At 53.6% G+C, this 26,868-nt stretch overlaps 1 protein-coding gene across 2 annotated transcripts; it reads left to right on the forward strand.

Annotated features, from left to right (window-relative positions):
* Positions 1 to 770: 770 nt before the first annotated feature.
* On the forward strand, positions 771 to 26,868 carry Ldlrap1 (low density lipoprotein receptor adaptor protein 1). Of its 2 annotated transcripts, none has more exons than XM_048443174.3 (9): positions 771 to 937; positions 9,438 to 9,580; positions 10,825 to 10,937; positions 12,686 to 12,800; positions 17,596 to 17,668; positions 17,987 to 18,070; positions 18,595 to 18,725; positions 20,391 to 20,425; positions 21,488 to 26,868. In XM_048443174.3, exons 1-9 carry the CDS (start codon positions 853 to 855, stop codon positions 21,630 to 21,632), a joined length of 924 nt encoding a protein of 307 aa, XP_048299131.1. In that variant the 5' UTR covers positions 771 to 852; the 3' UTR covers positions 21,633 to 26,868. The 2 variants fall into 2 exon arrangements, with proteins under 2 accessions (XP_048299131.1, XP_085546641.1); XM_085690515.2 differs by having other exon boundaries at positions 852 to 945.

Genomic DNA, 26,868 nt, shown 5'->3' on the forward strand with positions numbered 1-26,868 from the left:
TGGGGCAGGTGGGTAGGTTCTCTAGAGACAGGATCATGCTTCATTTGACAGATAGCATGACTCAGAACAGGGAAGGACAACCTGGGGTCACACAGCAAATCTGAGTCAGAGGCTAAGGCTGCAATGTCACTGAGACTGTGGGGAGGGGGACAGCTAGGAAAGGTGCTAAAAATGCCTACTATACATTCCCACTCCTTCCCAGCAAAATTCACAGCCGTCACTCTCTCATTAGAAAGCCTCATTGCCTTGGTGAACTCTTCCTTCAGATTTAAATTAATTCTTTACATTTATTTTGTGTATGTACACAATGGGAGAGGGCACGTGGGTGCCACTTTTAGCCCCTGGAAGTCAGAGGACAACTTGCAGGGGTTGGTTCTCTTTTTACACCGTGTGGTCTTTGGGATCATTATCACGCTTGGCACAAGTGCCTTTATCCATTGAGCCATCTCGTTCTCATCTACCACTGTCTTTCTCCTATTTTTGAACAAGACCCTGACGTCTCTAGCTCTCACTTCCCCATCTGTGTAATGGTCTCCAGGTGCCGAGCTGTCAAGAAGACCGTGGGATTCTGTAGCTTGGGACCGGGCAAGTGAGCGGAGCTGTGAGCTTTGTTGGATACAGCCCGTAGGAACGCACAACTTGCTGCGCCGAGTCTGTGTTGGGCAGGGAAGGGCGGGGTCGCACTCTGGGAGCGTGTCTGGGGCGTGGCTATGGGCGTAGCCTCTATGGCCCCGCCCCCGGACGTCGCGGGGAAGGCGGAGGAGGAGCGCGACGGGCGCGCGCCGCCTGGCCCGGCGGAAAGTTTTCCTGGAGGAGTTTTGGCGGCGGCGGCGGTGGTGACCGGAGCGGGCCATGGACGCGCTCAAGTCGGCGGGGCGCGCGCTGATCCGGAGCCCCAGTCTGGCCAAGCAGAGCTTGGTGGGCGGTCGGCACCGCAGTGAGTGTGTGCGTCCCGGGTCGGGCCTCCGCGGAGCTCGGGGCCAAAGTGGACCGGGCGGCCTCGTCCCGACCCGAGCGGCCGGGCCCCGGGGATCACGTCCGGCTGCGTCTGGGGCGGGTCGGCGGGGAGCAGGCGGAACTCCGGGTCCCCAGGTGCGGCGCGGTGAGGACGCCTAAAGCCTCTCCACCCGTTCCAGCCCAACCCACAGGGGCGCCTCTAGACGACCCGCAGGTCTCTGCTCCTAGGGGCGAGCTCAGACCGGGTGCCACCCGAGGTCCTCTCGCCCTCCCCTCTGAACGCGTTCAGGTGGCGAGGCTGGCGTCCAAGCTATTTTCAAACCCTGTTTTCCCTCGTACCTTCTCTTGGGGGCTGTCCAAGTCCCTGGGCACCTAGGCAAAAGGCAGACTCTGACTAGCTGCCACTTCTCCCGGGTGTCTGGAAGAGCGGAGGGGAGCTTTCCCCAGTCACCTCTCGGGTTACTCTCTGGGAGCCGTCACCTGGCACCCTCCCCCCGAGGCCTGAGAAACCTAGCTCAGGTCCCTCCCTTTTGGGGAGTCGTTCATAGGGGATCACCCGAGTCTTTCCTTCCAGATGTGAAGCCAAAGCGCCTGGACTCCGGCTTAGTCTCACCTGCCACCCACCTGGGGCTCACTGGCAGTACCCCTCCCTCCGCCTCCAACTTCTTGCCAGCACCTTGCCTTGCCGCGCTCCACCAGGGGAGCCCGAGTTCCCTGGTCCCTGGAGCGCCAGCGTGTCTGGGCCTAGGGAGCCCGCCCTGCCCCTCCTCTCTCCCACTGTGGCGTTCCAGCTGTGGGTTCCTCCTAACCCTGACTGGCATTGGGAATGTGTGTTGGTGCCTGCTGGTGGGGGTGGGGTCAGGGGCCCCTGGGGCAGGGCATGTACCATCTTCCACACTTGCTGACTCCCAAAATAGCCCTTCAAAAATTCGTGGGATGTGACCAGGACTTTTGAACGTGACCTTCCCTTCCAGTGGATGAACCCTGTGGTTTTCTCCTGGGACAAGGAGAAGAAGGGTGGGTGGGGAGGAGGTCTGAAGAGGAGGGAGCCAGGAAGCAGAGATGAGTCTGGAGGACCAGGGTGCATTTTGGATGACGAGGTTTCCCTGCCATCTCCACTCTGAGGCAGAGATCACTTACTCGGTCTTGATGATTTTGGTTTCCCAGGCTGCAAAGTGGGGATAAAGTCCCCGTGGGGCTGGAATGTGTGTGGTGTATAGGTGCATGCCTCGCTTTCAGGAAGTCTTTTGATCCTAAATTCTTGGTTCCGTCATCAGCACTTCACAGATTGTTTGGTAGCGGCTCTGGTCTGTAATCCCAGCCTTCGGGAGGTGGAATCCTGGGGCGGGGAGAGTGGGCGTGTGCAGGGGTGGGGGTGGGGGTGGGGGTGGATCAGAAGTACATTGTCATGCTGTGCCAAAGAGTGAGTCCAGCCTGGGCTAGACGTTAGTTAAACTGGTGCTAGTGTATTTTCCAGGTTGTAGTCCCGGCTGGCCTGGAACTTGCTGTGTAGACCAGGTGGGCTTTGTGCCTCTGCCTCCCTCAGTGCTGGGATTAAAGGTACACATCACCATTCCCTGTCCTCCTGGCTAAACCTAGTTCTCAACCCGGTTTGGCCAGCTCTGACTGAGATGGGGGTGGCAGCCTGTCTGGACCCTGGAGGGACTCTGAGCTCTCTCTTCTCCCCTCCCTGCACCTCCCAAAGCCTTGCACTTAGAACAAGCTTCTCAGAAGCCTGGCCTGTCTTTGGTTAAGTGTCAAATTCATAATCTCATTTTACCAAGAAGACTTGCCTGGGACTCTTGTGGGAGTGTCTGTGTTTTACTTACCTGGGGGTGGTTTTGATGAATGCTTGCTCCTGCTTTTGTTTCTGGTGTTTGACTTCTGTTAGCTCATTAGCTCCTGGGAGGTGTCAAAGCTTGCTTATCTTCAGACCCATTTTAGAGATAATGGACAGGGAAGTCCACTCACTCATGGCTCCAGGCACGGAGAGGCAGAGCTTCCCCAGCCCAGGGATTTTAGTCACATGCTTTGGGTTTTCTGGCTGTTAGGGGAGCGAGGTACCCCCCACTCCAGGTTTGGCTAGCTGCCCCCAGGACCAGTGTGGACACAGATTAGAGGGGAAGGCCTTAGGTGTGCCCAACTTGAGAGGTTGGAACCTACTCAGCCAGTCCTTGGGTCTAGCTTTCATGATCAAAGGCCAGAGCCTGTTAGATGGGAAAAGGAGCGTGCTCTCAAGCCTGAGGACCTGCGTTCAATCCCTGGGTCCCAGGTGGTGGGAGGAGAAAACTGATTGCCAAAGGTTGCCCTCTGACCTCCACACGTGTGCTCTGGTACACGGGCTCCTTTCCCCCCCACATGCCTACTAAGTGTGGAAAAATAAAAGAGAAAAGCTCAGAGGGCAGAGCCACTGCCTGATCTGGAAAGAGGATTCTCTCAAGGCCATTTTCTCCTTCTCTCTGGGAACCATAAAGATCATATCTCAGCGCCTGACCTAGAACCAGGATCTCTTCCCTAGCTCAGTGGCTTCCTAAAGGTCCTGGGGTCACTTTGACCCTCACATTCCTGTATGGGTTGTGTTAACCTGTCAGAGAACCCAAAGCAAATGATAAAGAAGTATAAGGTGTCTGTTCCAGTAAAGGTAATTCATGACTCTCTATGGGGTCAATTCATATTTCTGTATAGGGTTCTAAATACGGCTGGGCATAGTCCTTTAACCCACACCTTAACCCTAACACTGGGGAGGCAGAGGCAAGTGGATCTATTAGTTCCAGGACAGCCTAGTCTACAAGCCAGAGCCACATAGTGGAGAGAACTTGTCTCAAAAAAACCAAACCAAAACAAGAAACCAGAATGTCAATACCTGTGACAATAGGGCACAGTGAGTCTGAGTGTGTCTCCTGATGGTGTGTACTGTGATGGTTCTCACTTCTGGTGGAGGAAGGGACAGAGGGAGAAGGCCACAGATAGTCGGCGAGGCTAGCACAGAATGCTAGAAAAAAGATAAAACAGCAGAGGGGCAGCTTTTTCAGATAGGGTGGGAACTGTGTTATTCTAGCGGTAGCTGCTGAGACATGGGTCCAAGTGCAGCTTCTCTGGGAGGATTTCCCAGGAAGTATGGTGAGGATAGCTGAGAAGGGAAGGCAGTCCCCATAGTGGACAGTGGGGCAGCCCCTGGGCCTTAATTCTGAGGTCCCTCAAGGTAGAATTAGCACTGTGTTGTCTTGCTTCTGAATGGCAATGGCTACAGCAAGACTCACTGGATTCGTGACTGGAGGATATTGCAGATGGAGACCACAGTCCTCCAGTTTGTGAGGCACTACAGGCACTGGGTCCCTCTAGCAGTCAGAGTGGCAGGCACTGGCGTCTTGTGTCAGAAAGTGGTCTGCATAGAGGCAGCCACCTCTCTTAAGAAGCTGACCTGGAAGATACAGGTGAGTCCAGGGAGGGACAAATGTGGGAAGGGGATTTGGCTAGTTGACCGGCAGGTCTGAGGGACATTGAACTGGAGGCTCTTCGTGGTCTGATTACTGAGGGAGGGGCAGGATGTGAGAGGAGACAGGTCACCCACTGTTGACAGACACTGTCTTTGGGTGCCGTGGCATGTGTCAGTCACCCCTGCCTTGCATTGGAGGGGCTTGGTGGTTGCAGGATGGGGTGTGGGACCCGAGTCTCAGGGCTGTCACTTAGGATCCTTCTTTGTATTCCTTGCCTGTGGCGCTGTGATATACTGATCTCATAAAACTCAGTAAGCTGCCACACGTGCATGAAAGCCCTTTGCGCTTGACGGGTGGCGGTGGCAGTGGCTGGTTCTCACAGGGCTCTAGGTGTGGTTTCAGCAGGGTCACGTGTGAGCTCATTTGGCCTCATGACAGCACCATGGAGTGGGTACTGTTACCTGTTTCAAAGCAAAGAAACTGAGGCGCAGGAAGGTTGAGGGACTGAATAGCCTTTCGTTGCCCTTCCTTTTTTCTTCTCGTGTATGTAGGCAGGAGGGAGCTCTGACTGAGGCAGCCATCATTTGTTATTCACTTTTGAGAATGATCTCAGTGGTTTTAGTTTTTGAAATTGGCTTAGTCTTTGTTTTGTTTTAGTTTTATTTTGAGACAGGGTTTCTCTGTGAAGCCCTGGCTGTCCTCGAACCTCCTCTGTAGACCAGGCTGACCTCAAATGAGATCTACCTGCCTCTGCCTCCACAATGCCTGGTTCTTAGTCTGTTCACATTCTGAAACTTTCGCCATGAAAGTCCTGAAAAACCCACTGGATTTGTCAAAGGTTGTCATGTTCCCGCAGGGCAGTGTTTAGGTCCCCTCCTAGGATATCCTTACAGTTCCCAAGTCACCCTCACCAGGCTTGGGAAGCAGACTGGGTCCCTGGGCAGAGGCTTGCCTTCACTGTACCTGTGGGTTGGCTGCAACTGGGTCGGGGCAGGATGCTCAAGTAGCCCTAACTCCTCTTGGGGCTCTTACCAGGAAGCAGCATGTGGTGGGGTTGAAGCTAGCCTGGACTTGCGGTGCTGTCCTGAGCTAACTCCCATAGCAGGTCATCTGTAAAATCATAAAATGAAAATAGCGTAGTCATTACCCACCACAGGGCTGAAAATAACTCGAACTGGAGTAAGCACAGGCCTGTATTTGCCCAGGAGCCTCTGGGAGCTCTGCTTGGGAAAGGGTGCGGCTCTGGCTCCTTGCTGTATATGGTGTCTGGTGATTGGAGACCACACTGGTCTGTCTGTTTGTTTCAACGTTCTTTCTTGGGGAAGTTGTGGGCGCCAGAGGCCTCGAAGAACCTCAGTAAAGAGCAAGTCACATGTCCAGAAGCACAGGAGATATAGGGAGGCAGAGGCCACAGGAGAAACGCTCAGGGCAGGGGCCCTTCCAGCGCTACAGCCTGGGGAGCAGACCTGAGGACAGGTCTTTTGAAGAGAGGCAGGCAGCTGCTGTGTGAAGAATCGGCAGAGCCCTGCTCAAGGCAACAGCCATAGCCAGGATTGAACAAGCCTGCAGATACCTGCCCCTGGACCTGGCCCTCAGCCTGCTCCTTTGTCTGCCACATCTCATTATCTTACCCACAGCTCTGGACAGCCCTGTGAGCCTAGTGCAGTGTTTTCTCTATTTTATCATGATTTTGAGACAGCTTTGCTATGAAGCCCTAGCTGGCTCGGAACTCATTATGTAGACAGACCAGGCTGTCCTCGAACCCACAGAGATCCACCTATTGGGATTGGGGGCATGTTATGCCACATCTGCCCTTTATTTTTTAATAGTGTGCATATGTGTGTATGAACATGAGCACACGTTCCCGCAGAGGCCAGCCTATGACGTCCCCCTTGGGCTGGACTTAGCAGCGAGTGTGAGCTTTCTAACCAAACCCGCCCCACAGTGCGCTCAAGTGCTGAGTCATCTCAGCCCCCATTTCGTCTTTATTTTTTTCTTTCTGAGACAGTTTTGTGTATGCCAGGCTGGCCTCTAACTGACTGTGTAGCCAAGGATAATCTCTAACTTCCGATCCTCCTGCCTCTACTTCCCAGTGCCAGGATTATGGGTATGCTCCACTATACCTGGTTTATGGGGTACTGGGGATGGAAATCAGGACGTCGTGCATGCGAAGCAAGCACTCCACCAACTCAACAACACCCCAAATCCTTTCCCCCATTTTAGAGATGAGGAAATAGAGCTCTCTCTCGGGGTCATTCACAGTATCAAACTGAGTCCCTCACTCTTAGCCACTGGGCTGGCTTGCCTGCCTCTGATTAGGTGCCCTGGGAGAGGGTGAATGTGTGGATCGCTGTGTAGCTCTAGCAACGTAGACCAGGCTGGGCCCCAAATTCACAGAGATTTGCCTGCCTCTGCTTCCTGAGTGCTGGGATTAAAGGATTGTTTCTTATACAAGATCTCAAGGTGTGTTCTAGGCTAGCCTCTGATTTAGAATCATCCTGCCTCATCCTGGGATTGCAGGTGGGTACTGCCATGCCTTGTTTGGAAAGAGCATTTTGGATATTGAGAAAGTAGATGTTGCCGTATGGCGGGAGCTTGTGTAGGGAGGTGTGTTGGGGAGTTGGGGGACGCTGCTTTCAAACAGCCCAGCAGTCACTGTGGGCACCTCCTTTCTCTGACTCGCCGTGTCATCTTGAACAGGCCCTGCACCTCTCGGCTTTAGTTAGGTCATCTGTCAAGTTACAGGGCTGGGCAGAGGGTCTCAGAGGCTGGGTCTGGTAGCCAGTGTAGAAGCTGGCAGGCCACACTGTAGAGAAGGGTCAGGTCAGGGAAGGAGGACCACAGAAAAATGTCAAGCATTTGGGGTCAAGGAGGAGAGACTGTTTTGACAGCAAAGAGAACACCAGTGACCTTGGCAAGCTTTGGCCCTTTGGAATGAAGTGAGCGGAAGTGGCTTTGGACCAGAGCCAGGGAAGGGCTGAGCCAGAGGAAATGGGAGAGTGGGACCCAGAGATAGGGGAAGGATGTGTGCCTTAAGGCAGGGATGGATAATGGGAAGAGGTCACTCCTGATTGATTAGTTTTGCCTGCCTGAGGCCATAGTTGAGAAACTGGGAAACACTGCTGTCTGCCAAGGACACAGGCTTTGTGAGTGTGCCCACCTCAGGTTGGAGATGGTGGGCTGGGTATCCTGGGCTGTGAAGAAGCAGCATAGGTTATTAGGAAAGACCTAAGAACCTTTTCCTGACCTTTGACTAAACTAGAGGCAGTTTGCCTTGTAGCAAGTTGTGTGGTCCAGGGACCAGGAGCACGGGCTGGTATCTTTTTCACCATAGAATGGGCAAGAAAGACTTTCAACCGACATGGTGGCTCTACTCATCCTGGGGATAGGGCCACGAGCCTTGGTTTCTTCCAGAGCAGGGAGTTGTTCTGGCGTCCTCATTGCCTAACCCAGGACTGGGGATACCATGGGGACTCTACTTCCTTCTGGAGGACCTAATGGATGGGACGTCCTGTTGGACTTTATGATCATCTGTCTCAGTTAGGGCTCAGGAGGCCCGCAGGGCATTGTGTCAAACATAGCTGGGGCTGAGGGTATTTAGGACATCTTTACATTCAAAAGATGAGTACCAGTTGTGTGTCAGGCTCTGGTGGCGAGTCAGAGTCACCTGGGTCTGAGAGAAGGGGTCATATTTGCAGGTCCCTTCCCGTCCCCACCCACAGTGAGAGGCAGCGTCTTGCCCAACACAGATCCCGAGCCATGAGCCATGGAACGAAGTGATAGCGTCCCTGAAACTCAGGGGTCAGGGGCATGAGGTGGTAGGAGGCGCCCTAACTGGGCTGTGCACAAATCCCCAGTGACCTCACTCTCTCAAGTAAGCTTGGCCCGGTCTCCCACTGTGTGATGGGTGCCCTTAGCCTCAGCTCTAAGGAGGAACTGGGGAATGGGCAAACCTTCCCTGGGGTTTGCATCCCTTTACCTCAGCACTCTTTCCTTCATGGGGACCAGGTGGGCCCCTTCCCAACTCTCCCCTGCCCTGGCTTTCACTCCACTCACCCCTCCTCCTTGCTAATGTTAGTGATGGCCAAGGCATCTTGGAGGACCCTTCCCATGTGTCATGGATGCAGCCCAGTGGAGCCAGTGACATCACTTAAATCTAACCCTAGTCCCTTTCCTTGGGCCATTGTATCTTTGCTGGTCCTCACCCCCCAGACTGCCCAGCTCTTAAGCAAGTGTGGGTTGGGATGCACCAGCTGGTAGGTAACTGCCAGTATTTACCGTGGTGGCTTTTGGCCCATCCCTTCAAGTCTTGAGCCTCAGTTTCCTTAACTGTAATGTGTGTCTTCTATTGCTATGAAGAAACACCATGGCAACAGCAACTCTTACAAAGAAAACATTTAATTGGGGCTCACTTACAGTTCCAAGGTTCAGTCCATTATCATCATGGGGAGACATGCAGGCAGATGTGGTGCTGGAGAGGTAGCTCTTACATGTTGATTGCAGGAAGTAGACTAAGTGTCACACTGAGCTAAGCTCAGTGAAAGAGACCTCAAAGCCCACCCCATAGTGACATTTCTTCTAACAAGGTCACACCTACTTCAACAAGACCATGCCTCCTAATAGTGCTACTCCCTTTGGGAGCCATTTTCCTTCAAACCACCATAATGTGATAATCCTCATCTTAAAGAGTCATACTGAGGACTCATTGAGGAGGAGGGACCATTTTCCCTCAGCGTTGCCATTGAGTTGGGGTTCATGAGATGGCATAGCCAAGTCTTGACCCTAGACCGACTGACTGTCTCTGTGACTTGGTTTAACTTCCTGGACTTTGGAGTGGCTGTCTGCAGTGTGTGACAGGTTGTCGGTGCTCCTAAGGGTGAACGGGGACAGTGTATGCGAAGCTGGTCAGGTTTTGGGTAGGCCGGGAGGTAATAGCTAAAGTACGGATGGGGGTACCCCAGGGCCCTTTGTAGGTGTGCTGAGAAGGTGGGTGATGAGAGCCAGGCCTGCTCAGCACACTGAAGGCTGTCTGTCCTGTGCTAGAGTTGCCAGAGAACTGGACGGACACTCGGGAGACACTGCTGGAGGGCATGGTTTTCAGCCTCAAGTACCTTGGCATGACGCTGGTGGAGCGCCCCAAGGGCGAGGAGCTGTCTGCAGCTGCTGTCAAGAGGATCGTGGCCACAGTGAGTGTCCAGGCAGGAGTACAGGAGCCCGGGCCAGCTCCTCTACCCTAGCTGCCCCTGTCTCCAGGTGGGGTCTGTATAACATGTGCTTGGGCCTGGCACACATTGGGTCCCCTGTGCCCAGCTCAGGGACATTTGTGAAGATTGCCTTTGTACTTGCTGGGTCAGTTAGCATCCTCTGCAGGCCACCCTGGCCTTGACTGCTTCCAGCCTGGAGTACCCACCTCAGGCTCCTGGTGACTCACTAGCTCCAAGGAGGGAAGGAAGTTGTTCCCCATTTACCGTGTTCTCACTGCTTGGCCCACCAAAGTGTCCTTTCCTACCTCCGAGAGGATGTGAACTCTTTAAGTCTATTCCCTAGAGTAGCCCTGACCTATAGCTCAGGCCCTGGCATGTGGTAGAGTTGGGTCCCCAGGTTGCGGTGCTGGCCTGTGGCAATCTGTCTCGAATTCTTCCCAGTGTCCTTGGGCTGGTTCCTTCCCCTGGGAGTCCCATATCTCCCTGGACAGGAGGTGTTGATCCCCTCATGTGAGGCTAGTGCTCACTGGGCAATGGGCTAGCCGGCAGTGGTTGTCCATCTGTGCCTCAGGAGACTTGTTGTAGTGTGCTTAGCACTGACCAAAGATGAGTTGGGAGGAAAGAGTTTGTTTGTCTTAAACTTGCATCACAGCCATCACTGAGAGAATTCAGGGTGGAACTCAGGCAGAGACTTTGGAGGAATGAAATTTACTGACTTGCTCCTCTGGCTTGCTCAGCCTGCTTTTTTTTTTTTTTTTTTTTTTTTTTTTTGGTTTTTCGAGCCAGGGTTTTTCTGTAGCTTTGGAGCCTGTCCTGGAACTAGCTCTTGTAGACCAGGTTGATCTCAAACTCACAGAAATCCACCTGTCTCTGCCTCCCCAGTGCTGGGATTAAAGGCGTGTGCCGCCACTACTCGGCTCAGCCTGCTTTCTTATATCCAGGACCACTTACACAGGGTAACACCATTTCCCAGGGGACCGGGCCCTCCCAGTGAAGGAAATGTTCCCAGTAGACTTGCCTACAGTCCAGTCTGATGGTGATGTTTTCTTAATTGAGTCTCCCTCTTCCCAGATGACAAAAACTAGCCAGCACAGGGGTACTGTTTGAGCATGTCAGTGTCCTCTGCTCCTGCCCTGCCCCCCCCCCCAGTTGTCTGAGCTGAGGGGCCTTGAAGCAGTGAGGTACAGGCCACCAGACAGGCACCTCTGACCCCTGTGTGCCTCTAGGCCAAGGCCAGCGGGAAGAAACTGCAGAAGGTGACTCTCAAGGTATCACCCCGGGGGATCATCCTGACAGACAGCCTCACCAGCCAACTCATTGAGAACGTGTCCATTTACAGGTATGCTCAGCAGGGAGTGGCCTGTCTGCTCTGCTGCTCAGGGTTTGATTGGATTGTCCTGTCTGAATCTAGGCTCTACAGCTTTCTTTGTGGGCTCTGTGGAACCTCAATGTCCCTCGTAGGTAAAATGGTCTGGGGGCAGGTCCTGCCTCCCTGTGCTGTTAATGTATTGCTAACAGGTAATGCATGGCTCACAGCGAGTCTGCAAAGGTGGGCATTGCTGTCCCCTAACCAGCTGAAGCCGGCTCAGAGGGCCTGTGCTTGGCCCTGTGCCACGGAGTCAGGCTGGGGACACACACCTGTGAAAGTTCCCTGTTCTGTCTGCCTTGAACAGTGCTCAGCCCCATCGTCTGACTCAGTGTCTCTGAGAGGCCTCATGCAGGATCTGGAGCAGTAATGGAGATGCTCCCTCTCTGTCCTGGGGGGCTTCAAGACTACCCCACCTCTTCTCAGCTGGTCAGGGGTGGGAGTACAAAACGGGAGAAGCAGCCCAAATCCATGTTATCCGTGGAGAAACTTGAGGCCTAGAGAGAGAGAGTGACCCAAGACTGTACCATGAGGTGGAGGCTGAGCTGGGATTAAGACACCAACTGGAGCTCTGTCTGCCCAGGTCCCGGGCCTGGGCGTGGCAGGCACAGGTGTGCTGGAGTGCTTCCAGAGGCCCTCGCTGCTGCCTGTAAGCCACCATTCAGTTTCTACCTGCCTTCTCTTAGCCAGCACTTCTCAGTGCCTGCCAGCCTCTGCCCTCTGAGCACTTCCGGTCTGGAAAGGAAGGAAGGGAAGGACGTAGGAGACAGTGTTTCCCAAGAAGGCAGAGAAGGGGGCGTGTTGGGGAAGCCTGGGAAAACCTCCTAGTGGAGGTGGCTCCCTGCAGGATCTAGCTGATGTTATCCAGAAGCAAGGAATAGTTAGCAGGAAGCCAGATGCCTAGGATAGAAAAAGCCCTTCGGAAAATGGCACCCCCATCTTCCCTCCTGGGGTAATCAGTGGTGTTATTGAAACGATGTTCTGAAAGTTGGGACTGTTTTGGTGAGGGGTGAATCTGCTGAGCTGCACCCCTAGACAACAGTCCCTCCCCCAACTGTGAGTCTCAGGATAAACAGAGGTAGGGAGGGGTTAGATAAGAGAACAGGTGAGAGGCCTGGGGAGCTGAGGTTGTGGGCAGAGATCTGAAAGGCCACTGTTTGCAGCAGAGGAAGCTGGTAGTCTCCTCTGCACCCACGGGGGCTCCTGGGCAGACATCCACACATAACCCCAGCCCTAGCTCTGCCCCAGCCACAGTTCCAGGAGGACTTGCTCTTGGTCCTGGTCTCTAGCGAGATGGTGCTGGATATGATCTGTTGTCTGGTTGGTGCGGGGCGGTGGTAGGCAGGGCAGTATCTCGCTTCTCCTTCTAGCCAGTTGACACAGACGCCTCAGGATTGTGGTTGTGGCTCTCAGCAGCATCATATCACAGACCCCCGGCTCAGAGGTTAAACAAGGAAGACTCTGTAGGGCCCTTGGCGTACTGACTGGTGTGCAGTTGGGTCCAGGTGTTCCTCTTAGGGCTGTGGCTCAGTGTGGGGTGGAAAGAAGAGGAAGGGACTTCCTTCCTTATCCCCTTCCTTGCCCTGCCTGGCAAGGCCAGATGTGCAGAGGCTTACCTGGTGGAGATCAGGCAGCAGAGTCTATGAGACCCAGCAGAGTCTGCACATCCAGATGTGATGAGGTGCCATGCAGGCCGGTGACACTTCTCGCCTGCTTTTCAGGATCTCCTACTGCACCGCAGACAAGATGCACGACAAGGTGTTTGCGTACATCGCCCAGAGCCAGCACAGCGAGAGCCTGGAGTGCCACGCCTTCCTCTGCACCAAGCGGAAAGTGGTCAGTGACGAGGGGGCAGGCCCAGAGGGGACAGGCCCAGAGGGGACAGGCTCAGGGACTTAAAAACAGGAGGAAATCCCCAGGAATCCAAGTAGGTGAGAGAGTCCAGAGGGCACTGTGAGGGGTGAAGTCAGCCAGCCTGGCTGGACCATCTGGCTATGGGCAATGAGCAGCCCGTGTCCCCTGCAAGTCCCTGGGCATATTCCTCTCAGGATTGTTATTGCTTGGGTTTGAGACTGTGACACTCTTGTCATTAGTACAGCCTGAGGTGCAGACCTTGTAGGGATTAGCTTTTGGAGATGGGAAACCAGAGGGACCCGGTGCAGGGTAAAAGTGAGACTTCTCTAGACTGGGCTTTCTGGGGTCGGGCGGAGGCAAATGGCTCCTTTGCAACCTGCTCTGTGCCCATTTTGGAGCTGGGCTTCAAAGTGCTTTCTTGTTTAGTCTCCAGGGCAGCTCTGTAAGGTGGAAATGGTCTCTGTTGCCTTTCTTTAAGCCTTTTAATTACAATAAGACACACCCCAGAGCCAGCAGTCTTGCTCATAATCACACAGCCAACCAGGTGCAAAGTGAGGCCCAGAGCCCACAGTTCTCTCCTCTGCACACCCGAGAGGCTGAGAACTTCCTGTCCCTGACCCCTGGCCACATCTGTTTTGGCTGAGTGATGGAGGCACCTTGGTGGTCTCCAGCGTGTGCATTGAATGTGGAGGAGCTGGTGCTGTTCTGACTTGGTTGATGACACCTTGGTTTCTGGGGCCTTTGAGGGTTGAGTGTGAGGAGGCCCCTGGTGTCAGCTGGCTCAGCATCTGTGTCTGCTGACAGCTCAGAGCCTGATCCCCAGACCCCTGGCTCTCAGAGGCAAGGAGATAAGACCTTTTTCTTCTCCATCAAAGGACACATGAGGAACTCCATGGTCTCTGGGGCCACAGGAATCAATGATACAAACGTAGTGACTCCAACAGCACAGGTTCATCCAGTCCTGGGAAGCGGCAGGCTGGGGTAGGCCAGGACTTACATCCTCAGCAGCCCGGGAAAGAGCCGTCTTTGCTTTCCTACCTCCCGAGTATTCACAGCCCACCTCCAGTCCTTGCTCATGAAGCATCCTTTGTTTTCAGAGGTGCCTGTGTGCCATCTTCCCATATTGTGTCTGTCTTAGTCCCTGTGAAGAGACAGCGTGATCAAAGCAACCCTTATAAAAGGAAGCATTTTACTGGGGCCGGCTTACAGGTCAGAGGGTCAGTGCATTGTGACAAGGAGCATGGCAGCATGCAGGCAGACACTGGAGCAGCAGTTGAGCTACATCCTGATCCCAAAGCAGAGACAACAACATTGAGCCTTATGTGGGCTTTTGAAACCTCAAAGCCCACCCCCAGTGACACACTTTCCCCAACAAGGCCACACTTCCAAAGTCTTCTAATCCTTCTCAAATAGTTCCAGTTCCTGGTATATATTCAAATATATGGGCCTATGAGGACCATTCTTACCCAAACCACCACAGTGATTCTCATACTGCTGTTTCTGTGCCTCTCCTCTCAGGTCCCTGTGGTAATGATGTCTACTGGATAATCCAGATTTATCTCCCCGTCTCAACACCCTTCCTTCTCTTAATCCTCCTGTGAGGCTGTGCTCAGGGCGTCCCGGAGAAGGGGAACAGCTAGTGTGCTTTGTAACCATGGTGAACCCTGCCCTTTTCTGGCCTGCTTACTTATCAGCAGAATGAGGAGGTCACTTCATTGACCCCAGGGTCATTCCAAAGGCCCCATTTCCTTTGCATGCCTTATCTTCCTGCAGAGTCTGTGTTACCGGTCATCCCTCTGGGGTCCTTCAGGGCTCTGAGCAGTGGTGGCTTCTCCCGTGACAACCTGGACCCCATAGATGGCAGGAGACTTTGGCATGAATGAGGCCACATTGACTTAACATTGCAAAGTTACTGTGTTCTCACTGTTTGCTTCTTCCTCCTCACTGGTCACATCAGGCAGTCCTACTGGCCCTAAGTTATTACTGAAGTGTGGGCACTGGTGGGAGGGGCATGATCTCATGAAGCAGCTCTCTCTGGGATGGGGTTCTCTGTAGAACAGGGAACAGGCCCAGCCACTCAGAAGGAGACCTGGACCAGAGGACTCTACACAGTCTGCCCCAGGTCAGAGGGCATTGCTGAGAAAAGCAGAGGCTCTCTACCTCATGACTGTGGCTAGCATAGCCTCATGGGTGGAGAATAGGGTTCTTGCTGGACACCCAGCTGCTTGTTTCTCTGTGTGACCTGGCTGTGGTCTGTCTCCCACCTATTTCTAGCTTTTGTCACCCAGGGTTTCCAAGTCGCTCTGGGTTGGTATAGGTTGCTCCCAGGGCTTCAGGACCTTTGTTGGGCTCTAAAGCCATGGCTCGGTGGGCCAACACTGAAGGCTGTCCTGAATTGGCCTGAGATTCCCTGATTATCTGAGGGAGAATCAGGGATGAGTTGGGGGCCTTGGCTCTGCTCCGCCTTCTGTCAGCTGTCTCCAGTTTGAACCTGCATAAGTCTGTGGGGGAGGGTTTGACTTTGACATTGAGTCTAGGGCTTGGCTCTAGGGTGGAGGTTAGGGAGCTGCCCAGAGACTGGAGACTTAAAGGATGAGTAGAGTGGTGAACACGAGTGTGCCAGGCTGAGGGCTTAGGGACTGAGTGTGCAAAGAACACCTTGATATGGTGTTCTGGGCCTGGAGACTCAACATCAGGCATGGTCAGCCGACAGGACCCATGGTGCAGATGTTGCCCTCACTGAATCTCCGCCTTTCCTTGCTGGCCAAGCGAGAAGCTTGGAGAAAGGGGTTCTTTCTGGGGTCCCCCACAGTGCGCCAAGGGCTCCCTTTTCTGCTCTTGTTTGAGCGTGATCAGAAGATCACTGCAAGGAAGTGGTTCACTACGCTCATGTGAGAGGCCTCAGCTCAGCAAACACAGCCTCTGTGATCGGACGTGGAGGAGGAGGAGGAGTCTGGGCTCCCCGTGTGGACATAGGCCCAGACACCCCATTCTGTCTAGCAGAGTCAGACAGGGCTATTTCCTCCACGTGGACCTTGGTGTCCTGGAGAAATCTTTGTGCAGAGGTTAATATGGGAGCCAGATGAGCGCTGGCAGGGCTGATGGTGAACACAAGACTTAGTTTGGGCTGCGTACCTGGCCCTGGGTGACCTACTGACATAGCCTGCTTAGGTGGAATGATTTAGGGATATGACATCTGAACCAAGAGGAAGCTTCTGGGTCAGAAGTCCCAGGAGGACTGTGCAGTGGCCCGGGGGGATGAATGTCTTCCCACTGAGTGTTCCTGTGACTCATCCTGCTGGGGGTCCCCGGGGAAGCAGGCCACCCCCAGGCCTGCCCAGCCCTGCCGCCACTTGCACGCATTGCTTCAGATCTCGGCTCAGGTTACGTGTTTATTATGACTACTGTCCAGGACCCTAAGGCACAGGAGCAGGAATTTGCACAAATGAGCCAGATTTACGTAGACAGCATAAACCCCTGTCCTCCAGTTCCTGCAGGCAGACGTAATGGTGTTTCCATAGTCCTGCCGCATGGGTGACCAGCCCTTGCTCCAGAGTATGGTGGTCTGACTTGGCTGGTAATTAGCCCATATTTTTAGTTCATGGGCAATTCACAGTGGTAACTGGGTCTATTAAACTTGATTCAGACGTGACAGCTTAAATTGTAAACAGCTGTGAAGACTTTCATACTTAATTACCATATTTAAGTTTCACCATAAAGCATCCTCACTTCCATCACAAATGTAAATGACGGAGACATTCAAATGAGATTTTTATACTTCGTGAAGTTTAATTGGCACAGATCATCCAGTTTAGAGATTTTGAAATTTTTTTAAAGGAGTTTTGAAGGCAGTGGCCCCAAATTTATTTCTCAGTTAAATCGAGTTGTCTGGTGGAGGCTACTTAAGCATGAGCTTGGTCTACAGTTGAGTGTGGTTCCCTTCTCTGGGAAGGGACTTGTACGCCAAGCTCTGGGCTGGCTATTCCAGGACTGGGCTAGCAGGAGGTTGTAGCAGATCCGTGTGACAACCGGGACCCGCGACGCCATCGCTGCCTCCCGAGGGCGCTGTCTGAGCTGTGGTACTACTCTTGCTTGTAAAGGAAGCTTTCACATGTGGATGTAAGCATGTGAGCTAGGGCCTCTCCCATCAGCTGATTCCAGAGGGAGGTGGGCGGGGCTATAGAGCCCTGTGCTGGTGACGGGAGAGAGGTGGTGACCTGTAGTGGTGTGTGAAGTGGGAGCCACGGCAGCTGCTCATAGGCTGACCTCAGTGCTAGATGGCTTTTCTTCCTTACTGTCACTGACATCTTGATTCTGCCACCTCCTACCTTGCTGGGATGTCAGTTATCAGCTGTTGACACCCTCAATACCCTGTAACCCCTGAGCAGTGTGGCCTCCACCTCTCTGGCTGTAGCTCACTCAGGCACGGCTAGGTCCTTCCATTCCTTCAAGAACTCTGAGTGTAGGGAATCCTTGGATAACCCAGGATTGAGTCCCAGAAGTAGCTCTCATAGTTGGCTTAGATATGCCCGAAGGGAAGGAAAAAGTAGAGGTGAACAGACATTGTGGGTGCCGGACAGGAGGTGCCGCGTTGGTCCCCATTCTAGCATGTGGCTTCATTATGCCCCAGGCTACTGTGGGAAATGGAGGAGCTAGGGCCCCCCTCCCCCGGCCCTCCAGAGCCTGTCATGGGGTGGGAGCCCCCAACCCTCCAGTTCATACTTGCTTTTGCTGCCTGAGGCTGCACCCATCCCCACCCTCATTTCCTGTTTTTCAGGCACAAGCCGTCACCCTCACTGTAGCCCAGGCCTTCAAAGTTGCCTTTGAGTTTTGGCAGGTGTCCAAGGAAGGTGAGTCTTCCCTTCTGAGCTTTGTGAGTGAGTGAACAGGGACAGGTAGAGGCCAGAAGTCAGACCTGACTGACCCCAGCCCCGTCCCCTACTGGGCTTGTGATATTTGAACAGGTCATCTTACCTCTCTAAGCCTCAGTTTCCCCATTTGGACAAATGCCATCTTCCTCATTCTTCAGAGTGTTTGGGTTTCAGAGTGTTTGGAAGGTGTCTTTTCCCCTGGGGGAGCCCCTGAATGCCCTCAGCCTGCCTTCTCCCCGGGGGCTTAGGGAGACAGTGTCCACAAGGGCCCCAGCATGTTGTGCCTTGATCCCACAGAGAAAGAGAAGCGGGAGAAAGCCAGCCAAGAAGGAGGAGATGTCTCAGGGACCCGACGTGACAGCGCCCCCTCACTGAAAAGCTGTGAGTCTTGGCACTGAGCTTGTCTCCATCCAAGGCTCCCTCCTGACCTGTTGCTGCTTCCTTTTCTTCTGTTACATCAGCAATACCGATGCCTTGTAGGTAGCTAAGAGGGTACTGTTCTGATGCGCACACTAACCCAGACACGCATAAATGTGTGTGCGCACCTGTCTGCTTTGCAGCCTGTTAGACATCCCAGCCTACCTGGCGTGTGCGCCACCCCTGCCTGGCCACATGGTGCACTTTTAAACATTCAACTTATGTTATGAACATGCAGGCTCCAGGGTCTACCTTCAGGAGCCACAGGGTCTTGCCTGTGGACAACTGTCCTGTAGCTTGGGGTCGGGGAAAGTGTCAGAATGGGGCCCCGTGTGATCAAGGTCCATCCTGCACCTGGATCAGGCCAGAGTCCCAAAGCTCCTTGGGAATGGTATAGTGCCAAGGTACCCGAATGTGAGTGTGGAAGAGGCTAGAGATGATGTTTATCCTCCTCCTGATGCCCCCAACTGACCTCCCCCCCCCCATAGTGGTTGCCACGGGGAACCTGCTGGATTTGGAAGAGGTGGCTAAGGCCCCGTTATCCACGGTTACCACTAATACCAACAACATGGACGAGACAGCACGGCCTCAAGTCTTGGGCAGCAACAGTGTCGTCTGGGTGAGTAGTTTGTGGCCTGCATGGTTTTGGGATCTGGTGAGCATTAGCCAGGTCTCTGAACAAGCCTGAAGTGATTCCCAGACCCAGGCCCTGACTCCGTGACTTATGGGAAGGACCAGATGCAGCCCAAAGGCCCTGGGTGGAGTAGCTGAACAATGTCCTCTCTGAACGCAAGGTTGTGTCCCCAGCAGGCCTGGTTCCCAGCACGGCCATCTCCTCACGATACTTAGTCTGAATCTGGGTGTCTGTACTGTTCCCTCTCTGTCAGCAAAGACTCCCTTGTTCTGGACATGGCAGGTTTGTGCCTGGCACCCCTCCCTTCTCAGCTGTCTGAATTCACAGCAAGGCTGCGGGCTCTCAGGACTCATGGCCAGTGCCTGACCTCTGTCAGCCTTTTCACTCCCTCAGCGACGAGCTAACCTTCCACGGCATCTCCCAGAGGAACCTGAATGGCCATTAATTTCAATTTTCATTTGGAGGTGGTTGGCATCAAACTGTATTACAGAAATAGCACCAAGTATTCCAGTGTCTGTAGACACTTTATATCAGCGTGTGAGAATGACCGATGGGACCATACTCCAGCATCGGCAGAAGCCATCCTGTGCTTGTCACAGCTCATTCCTTTCTTTTTCTGTTTTCTTTTGGGGGGGTGGTGGTGGTTTTTTTGTTGTTGTTGTTGTTTATTTTATTTATTTATTTATTTATTTATTTATTTATTTATTTATTTTTGAGACAGGTTTCACTGTGTAGCCCTGGCAGTCTTAGAACTCACTCTGTAGCCCAGGGCTGTCCTTGAACTCAGAGATCTACCTGTCTCTCCGTGTCTTTTTTAAATTTTAACTCCCTCAGGGAGTTAAAATTTTAACTCCCTCAGGGATGCCTTCTATGGCATCCTCCGGCCTCAGCCTCCCAAGTATCTCAGGACACCCCAAGCCTGTCCCACCAGGCCAGTTTATCTCTTCACATGATGGTGTTCCTGACAACTGTCAGCTCACCTCGGTCAGTTGGGAACAACTTGGGTATCCCTTGTACCTGTCCGTTGCTGTCTAGGTTCACCCTTGCCATTGTCGTGTGTCCTAAAGGCTTTGGAGGGGTTTCACATAGCTCTTAGGCCCTAAGGCTGAGAGGCCCTAGCTTCAGTTATCCTGAAGTAGCGTGGGACTATGACTGGCGTTGGGCACGAAGGAGGTGCAGGCGAATGTTCTCTGTCCTTCCTTTGGGGTTGGAAAGCTGTGGATATCATGTCCCTCAGTTTACAGAAGGCAAAGTAAGTCTCAGAGGAGCTGTGACTTATCTGGGTCACTGAAGGTCCAGACATGCCTGTTCCTTTTCTTTCTTTTATAGGGGTAGAGTGGGATTGGGGGTTCAGAGACAGGGTTTCTCTGTGTAGCCCTGCCTGTCCTAGTACTTGCTCTGTAGACCAGGCTGGCCTTGAACTCAGATTCACCTCCCAGGTGCTAGGATTGAAGATATATGGCACCTACTGCCTAGCTGAGACCTGCCTTTTCTTGTCCTGTGCCCTAGCCTTGGGTCCAGAGCATGATGCTTGCCTACGCTAGTTTCCCTAGGCACCTCGTCCCAACACACTTACCTGTCCTGGGTCCCTGTAGCTCCATTGGGGAACATGGACCACTCAGAGTTCTTACTTCTTGCTTTGTTTCTAAGGAGCTGGATGATGGCCTGGATGAAGCATTTTCAAGGTAATACTTTGAGGGCCTGTGCTGGGGATGTGGGCCTCAGGCGACCTGGCTTTGCCCTCGGGTCTTTGTCCTGACTGAGAACCCAAGTGCTCTAGCCATCTACACAGCCATTCTTGAGTTCTTCCAGCGACAGGGAGCGTATTACGTAGGATGTCTCGTATGCGAGAATGCTTTTGGGGTTCAGTCAAAATGCAGGCTCAGCTTGTCATTTTGTATCATGTCACGAAGGCAGCAGGCAAGGACCGGACCACTGGGGTTCCTAGTACCGAGTCTAGACCCTCAGGCTTCCCTCCTCCCCTTTGGATGCGCAGCCCCTTCAGAGGCTTCCTGCTTAGGGTTAACACCGTTGCCATCCCTCTCTCTGCCTGTTCCTGCTGTAGCCAGGGACTGACCAGCAGGTGAGGCCCTTCCCAAGGAAACAGCCCTTTCCCCCACCTTTCCTGCTTCAGTGACCAATTCCACCCACATTTGAAAAACAGTTTCATCTGCTTTTCCAGAATGTTCAGTTGTCACGGGTCCTTGTTAGCAATCTCAAACCTCTGTGTGGTATAATCCCAGGCCGGCCCCATGAGTGCTGACCCTGCCCACGAGCACAGCACCTTGTATCCATCAGCTCACAGCTGTGGCCCTGGGGACTCTGCGTTTTCTCAGTGCTGTCAGAGGCCTCCCTCCAGTTCACACATTCCAGGAACCCCTCCTGAGGTCAGGGCTGCCCTGTACTGACCTCACCAGGTTCTTCTGGACATCAGACTTGTCTCCTTACTTGGCTGTTGGGAAGCATGTCTAACCTGTGTTACGCCAAATGTCTTCTCAAGACTGAACACTTCCTGCCCACAGCTAGCCTCAGTTAGAGTAGGCTATAAGGGCTGCCCCAGTGCTCTGACCCTCTTGGGCATCCTGTTGTCAGGGGGCCTCTAGCTCCCCTGCTGAGCTTTGAGCCTGGCTATTTTCCCACTCACGTTCCTTCAGGCCTTCTGTCCCCATGTTGGCCAGGCTGTCCCTGTTGCTTCACCCCTGCCAGCCTCCCACCTGTTGCTTGGCTCACACAGCTCTGCCTTTCAGGCTGGCGCAGTCACGGACGAACCCTCAGGTCCTAGACACTGGACTGTCAGCACAGGACATCCACTATGCACAGTGCTTATCGCCCACCGACTGGGACAAGCCCGACAGCAGCGGCATCGATCAAGATGACCTCTTCAACTTCTGAGGGCCTAGGACTGGCAGGACACAGCTGGCCTTGACATGTGATGGACCAGAAGCCACCTGCAGCAGGGCAGCCATCTCCAGGAGCCGTCAGCCACTCTGCAGAAGTTGCAGAGGAAAGCTGCACAGTCAGGCAGGGAGAGAGGGCAGAACGAGCCTGGGATATCCAGGCTTGCATCAGGCTCTCGTGGTGTGTGCAGGCCAGGGTCTTGCCTCCTGGCCTGTGACCAAAGCATTCCATGTTCCTTTTCCCGGGGGCACTCACTCCTCAGGCGGTGAGAGCCTACTATTCCTTGTGCACTGGAGGGGACATGGCCTTCAGGGAAGCTGGGGTCCTGAGTTCAGCTTCTTCGGGGCTCTGAGAGGCAGCCCCTGACCAAAGACACATAGCTCTGCACTTTAACTTCACGTGGTGGACATGATTTGAGGTCCTCGATGGTGCTGTGGGAGAGAAGAGCTTGCCTTGCCTCCCTCCACAGAGGGCACGGTCCCTGAGGTGGTCTGTATAGTGCTAGGACCTAGTGTACCAGCTGCCCGGACTCCTAGAGTCTCACGGCAACCTGGGGAACACCTCTGCGTGGCTCTCAGGGCGTACCCAACAGGCCTGCTCTTCTGTTTTGTCTGTGTGTCCTGTGTGTGCCCCCATCTTCTGCCTCCTCATAACCCTGGGATGATACCAAAGCCTAACACTAGGTTGTGTCAGAATATTTCTCATCCATTTTACAGATAAGGAAACTGAGGCAACACATGTGGGGAGGTTGGAGTTGAGAATAGAACGCAGATCTGATACCGAAGCTCTGTCTGCGCTGCAGCCTCACAGCCCACGCCTCCTCTCTCTAGTTTTGTTGTCCTCCCAGCTATTTTCTGACCGAAATGTGTTTCATAACAAACCATCTGGTGCCTTTCCACACAGTGCTGGCGCAGGCCTCCTTGCCCTGCTGGCTGCCACGTTGCTGACTTCCGGAAAGATGTGTTTTGAAGTGTGTCGATTCCACGGGTTAAATGGAACCCTCCAGAAGCATCTAGCTGTCCCTTCCTGACGCTGCAGCCCCGGTGGTCCCCGCACCCCACCTGGTGGTCGAGCAGTCCAGTGGTGAGCTGTCCTTAGTCTCTCTGCTCCCATGGACTCTGGCATCCTGCACCTCAGCCAAACCACAAGCATATTTGCATGGCTAGGAGCCCCCAGTGGCAGGGCTTGTGAGAGCAGGTCTCAGTAGCCCCAGGAGAAACACACCAACCAACATGACTTACTGAGTGGCTGAGTCAGACCCTTGCCTTGGGGAAGGGACTTGGGGAACCCTCCCTAGAATCAGGGTAGCTCCCTTTCCCCAGCCATGTCCAGGGTCCTGGGCGTGAGGGGCTGCCATGGTGTGGGTGTTGCTGTGGTCTTGACAGGTTGTCCGCTGCTGCCAAGGCTGCCTCTGAGGAAGAAACAGTAAATGTTCCCTTTTTAAAAAAGTATAAGCAGCACTCGGGGTATTGCTGGTAACAAGGGGCAGTGTCGTAGCTCCTGCCCTTTGGTGACATGAGAGGCAGTTGTCGAGAGCCTGGGGGAGGCCACGTGCCCTTGCAGCACCAGAACGGAGGATGATGGCAGGATCCCTGTGGATGAGCCAGCAGGCCACCTTTCTTTGCAGCTGTCACCGTGTGACACGGTACTGATGAATGATGGGGTCTGTGTGTTGACACTGACGGTGTTTCTAGCCATGTGTCCTGGCCAGACTCTGAGCCCCTGAGACGTGAGTGTGTGAGGTGTGGGTGGGCCCATGTGCACCCTTCCCAGGACAGTATCGTTCCCACAACTCCCATGACTCAGACTTGCAGCATTATCTGTTACTCCTGTTCAGGTCTTGAGCTCAGTGCCTTGGATGAGCCTGACCCATGTGGATTCAGCTTGTGTGGCTTTGTGTGATGGGGACAGAGGTGGAGGGTAGGGGTTCAGTGATTTTAGAGACCCAAAGTCCAGCCCTGGGTTAGTTACCTGCTTCCTTGAGCCTTGGTTTTCCTGTCTGTAAACAGGGTACAGCAATCTCCCATGCCTGTGTCCAGGATTTTGAGACTGTTGTCCACTATGACGTTACTGGTAGTTCATGCCTCCAGTAGCCCACAGGTTATCCCTGAGCAAGAGGTCATTTGGATTGAATGTGTCAAGTCCCAGTAGACTCTCAGACAGCGAGTACCACTCCCCCTGTACTTCCTGTGTGCCGGCTGTCATGACAGAAGTCATGGAGAGCTCAGATGTCATTCAGCTCCTAGTGCTGAGGGCTCTGAGCTTAGCTAGAAAGGTGGCCCTGTCCTGGGTGCCTGGTGAGGCCACAGGCCCTTCTCTGGCCCTCATCCTGTCATGTAGGGGTTTCCCAAGAGCTGGCTATGATCCAAGTGCTCAACACTCGTGCCCAGGCTCAGTGACCATTCCAGCAAGGCTGCATTCCTCAAGTTCCATGGGCTTGCGTCTGGGAACTCCCCAGCCGCTGCTCCTTCCTGTAGCTTGTGGGGGTCTTGGGCATTTATGCAATAGTCCTATTTTGTGTCCAGAGGCAGCCTTCTGATGCCAGCCGACGAGCAGACTCCCTGTGAGGCCCAAGTGGATCAGAGCAAACTAAAGAATTCTTTCTTCTTTGCCCCATAATTTGAAAAGACACTCAACAAGCTCATCTTTCGGTTTAAATTTGGCCAACGCCTTTAGTCTCCGGATGTCTCAAATTATGGATCCCGAGCCCAGCTGCCTGCTCTTTCATGCGTAGCAGATAAAGTGAAAGAACAAAGCCACCTTTCAGATTTGACGTGACCTTCAGCTCCTCCGGGTAGATGGTGGTGGATTGGCTCTTCAGGAGAAGCCATCACGATTAAACCTCGCGAGGGCTTTTCAGCGTCTGTGCCTGGGACGCAGGCTTGAGCTTGGCCTTGCTCCATCTTCCCCTGTGCAGTGGTCAGGACCCTTGTGCCCAGCCTCAGCATTATCAGTCTGCCTTGGCACAGTAGGAGGTGGGTAGGTGGTCTTAGAAGTAAAGAAAAAAAACGGAAACTTTTGTTTATTCTTTGACAGTTTCATACATGTAAGCATCATCTTGGTCCTGTGCACCCTGCTCCATCCTCTGCTCCCTCTTCCCCCGAGCTCCAGCATCTTCTTTTCCCCTTTTCCTCTTGAATGCTTTGTAACCCACCGAGTCCAGTCAGTCCTGCCTGGTTAAGTGCTTGCTGGCCTCGTTGACTTGCTCTGGTGCAGGTAGCCACAGCTGCAGAGAGCTCTGGTATGTGTTGTCCATGTCCTATGAAGGACAGCATGTCACAGCTCTCTCCTCCCCCAGTGCTCAACGGTCTGTGTGCTCCCTTCTCCACGGTGTTCCCGGTCCTTGGGGAGGGTGTGAGAAAAGTCTATGTCAACCCTTCTGTAATCCGCCCTGTTTAGGACTGAACACCCACCAGGCCCTGTCTCAACTTGGACTCATTGAATCTCTTTATTAACTCCTGGCCACTGCCAAGAAGCCACCCTAGCCAGGGTTAAGTGCAGCCCTGACCTATAGGTATAAACATAAGTGGTATAGGACATGTTGCCGTGCCCTTCAGCAAAATGACAATAGTAGGTTCCTCCCTGGGCCTGTCTCTACAGTAACCATGGGTTTTTGGCCAGGTTTGTGGTACCAGCCTGAATTCCTGTAGAGCAGGTCTAAATCCTCAAGTGGTTGGTTATCCCCATAACCTCATGCCACTACTGCACCAGTGGACACACTGTGCATGGTAGGCCGGTGTTGTGGCATGCAGGGTTGAGTGCTGGGTTTCCTTCCCCCAGTGACCTTTCTGCACTGAGACCTAGTCAACAAGGAGGGAGCTTTTGGAAAGTTCAGTTTGGTTTCTGTGTTATACAGCCAAAGGTGTCTTATGCGGTGGAATCTTACCATCTAGTTTTGGTACCCTCTGGGGCCTCCCTGACCAGTAAACTGTAGGGAGGTATCCCATGTAGTCTCACTTCTTAGATGGGGTACAGGAAAGATGCAAACTGATTTGAGGCTCACATTCAGGAAGAGGCTAAGTCAGGGATTTGAACCCTAGGCTATCTGAATCCAAAACTTATTCCTGCTACTCTGCAGACCAGCAGCACCAGCAGTGGGCATCATGCCCCTGGAAGTTGCTGGGGCCTAACCCCATGGGCAGTATTGGTAGGTGCCAGCCACATAGATAAACTGGCATCTCTTAACTGTTTCCAGCTGCTCTGGATATGCCCAACTCGGGATTCTGCAAAACCACGTACCCACATAGGCCCCATCTTTTCCCGGGTGACATTGTCCACTCACTCTGCCAGCTTGAGAGTACTTCCCACAGGAGGGACACTGAGTCCGAAGGGGCTGGAAGGCAGGAACCCTTGACAGTGTCCGTGGTTTGAGCCACTGTAGTGACTGTAAGTAGTGTCTATGTGAGACGAAAGATACTGAGGCCCGTAGAGATCGTTCAGGCCTGAGACCCAGATCCTCTGTTCACTGACCTGGAGTGGCCCCGTATCTGCAGGTCACTGGAACACTCAGAGAACATGGCCTTGCTTGTTGGGAGCTCCTGAAGCCAGCTCAGAAGAACAGCCTTGACCAAATGCCAGCACAGCATTACTGGGGCAGCTTGGAGCTCCCAGCCAGTAGAGGTGTGGGTTGGGACACAAGGTCATGCTTCTGGGCAACCGTGTCTGCTGGTCACCAGCTTGGCCTTGTCTCTGGATGACGAGAGGCCTCTGCTCTTGATCCTTCATAGTCCAAGGGGCATGGTTCCCAGCAGTCCCGGGTCATGCAGGCTGGCCTACACCACTGTGACATTGGAGAATTGAGGGGTGTTGCAGGGAATGCCAGATGGGCGGCTGAGTGAGGGTGCTGGACCTCAGAAGGAGTAGGAAGGTTGGGATACCTTCGATGGCTTGGTAGCTCTGATGTTCAGGCCTTGTCTGAGTCACTCCATGGCCAGGTGCCCAGACACAGTCTGGCTCCATGTGGCTATGACTGAACCATGGCAGAAGGGGGTAGACCCAGTCTAAGTTTCTGAGAGAGTGGGCAGCCCCAGGTCAGTGGCAGCCCAGGGGTTTGATTCCCACCAAGGTTCTGGTCCCACAGACTCCCCAGCAGGCCCTGGTAGAGGGTGCTCCCAGCCAGCAGCCCTGCAACCCTCCCTGGGCCGTGTTGCTGAAACTGGAGTCTAACTCTATATCCTGACCAAAGACCTTGCTTTCCAAAGTGTTTTCAAATAAAGATTCTAGAATCTAA

The sequence above is a fragment of the Myodes glareolus genome, chromosome 6, assembly GCF_982192425.1.
Source record: "Myodes glareolus chromosome 6, mMyoGla1.1, whole genome shotgun sequence".
Taxonomy (NCBI): domain Eukaryota; kingdom Metazoa; phylum Chordata; class Mammalia; order Rodentia; family Cricetidae; genus Myodes; species Myodes glareolus.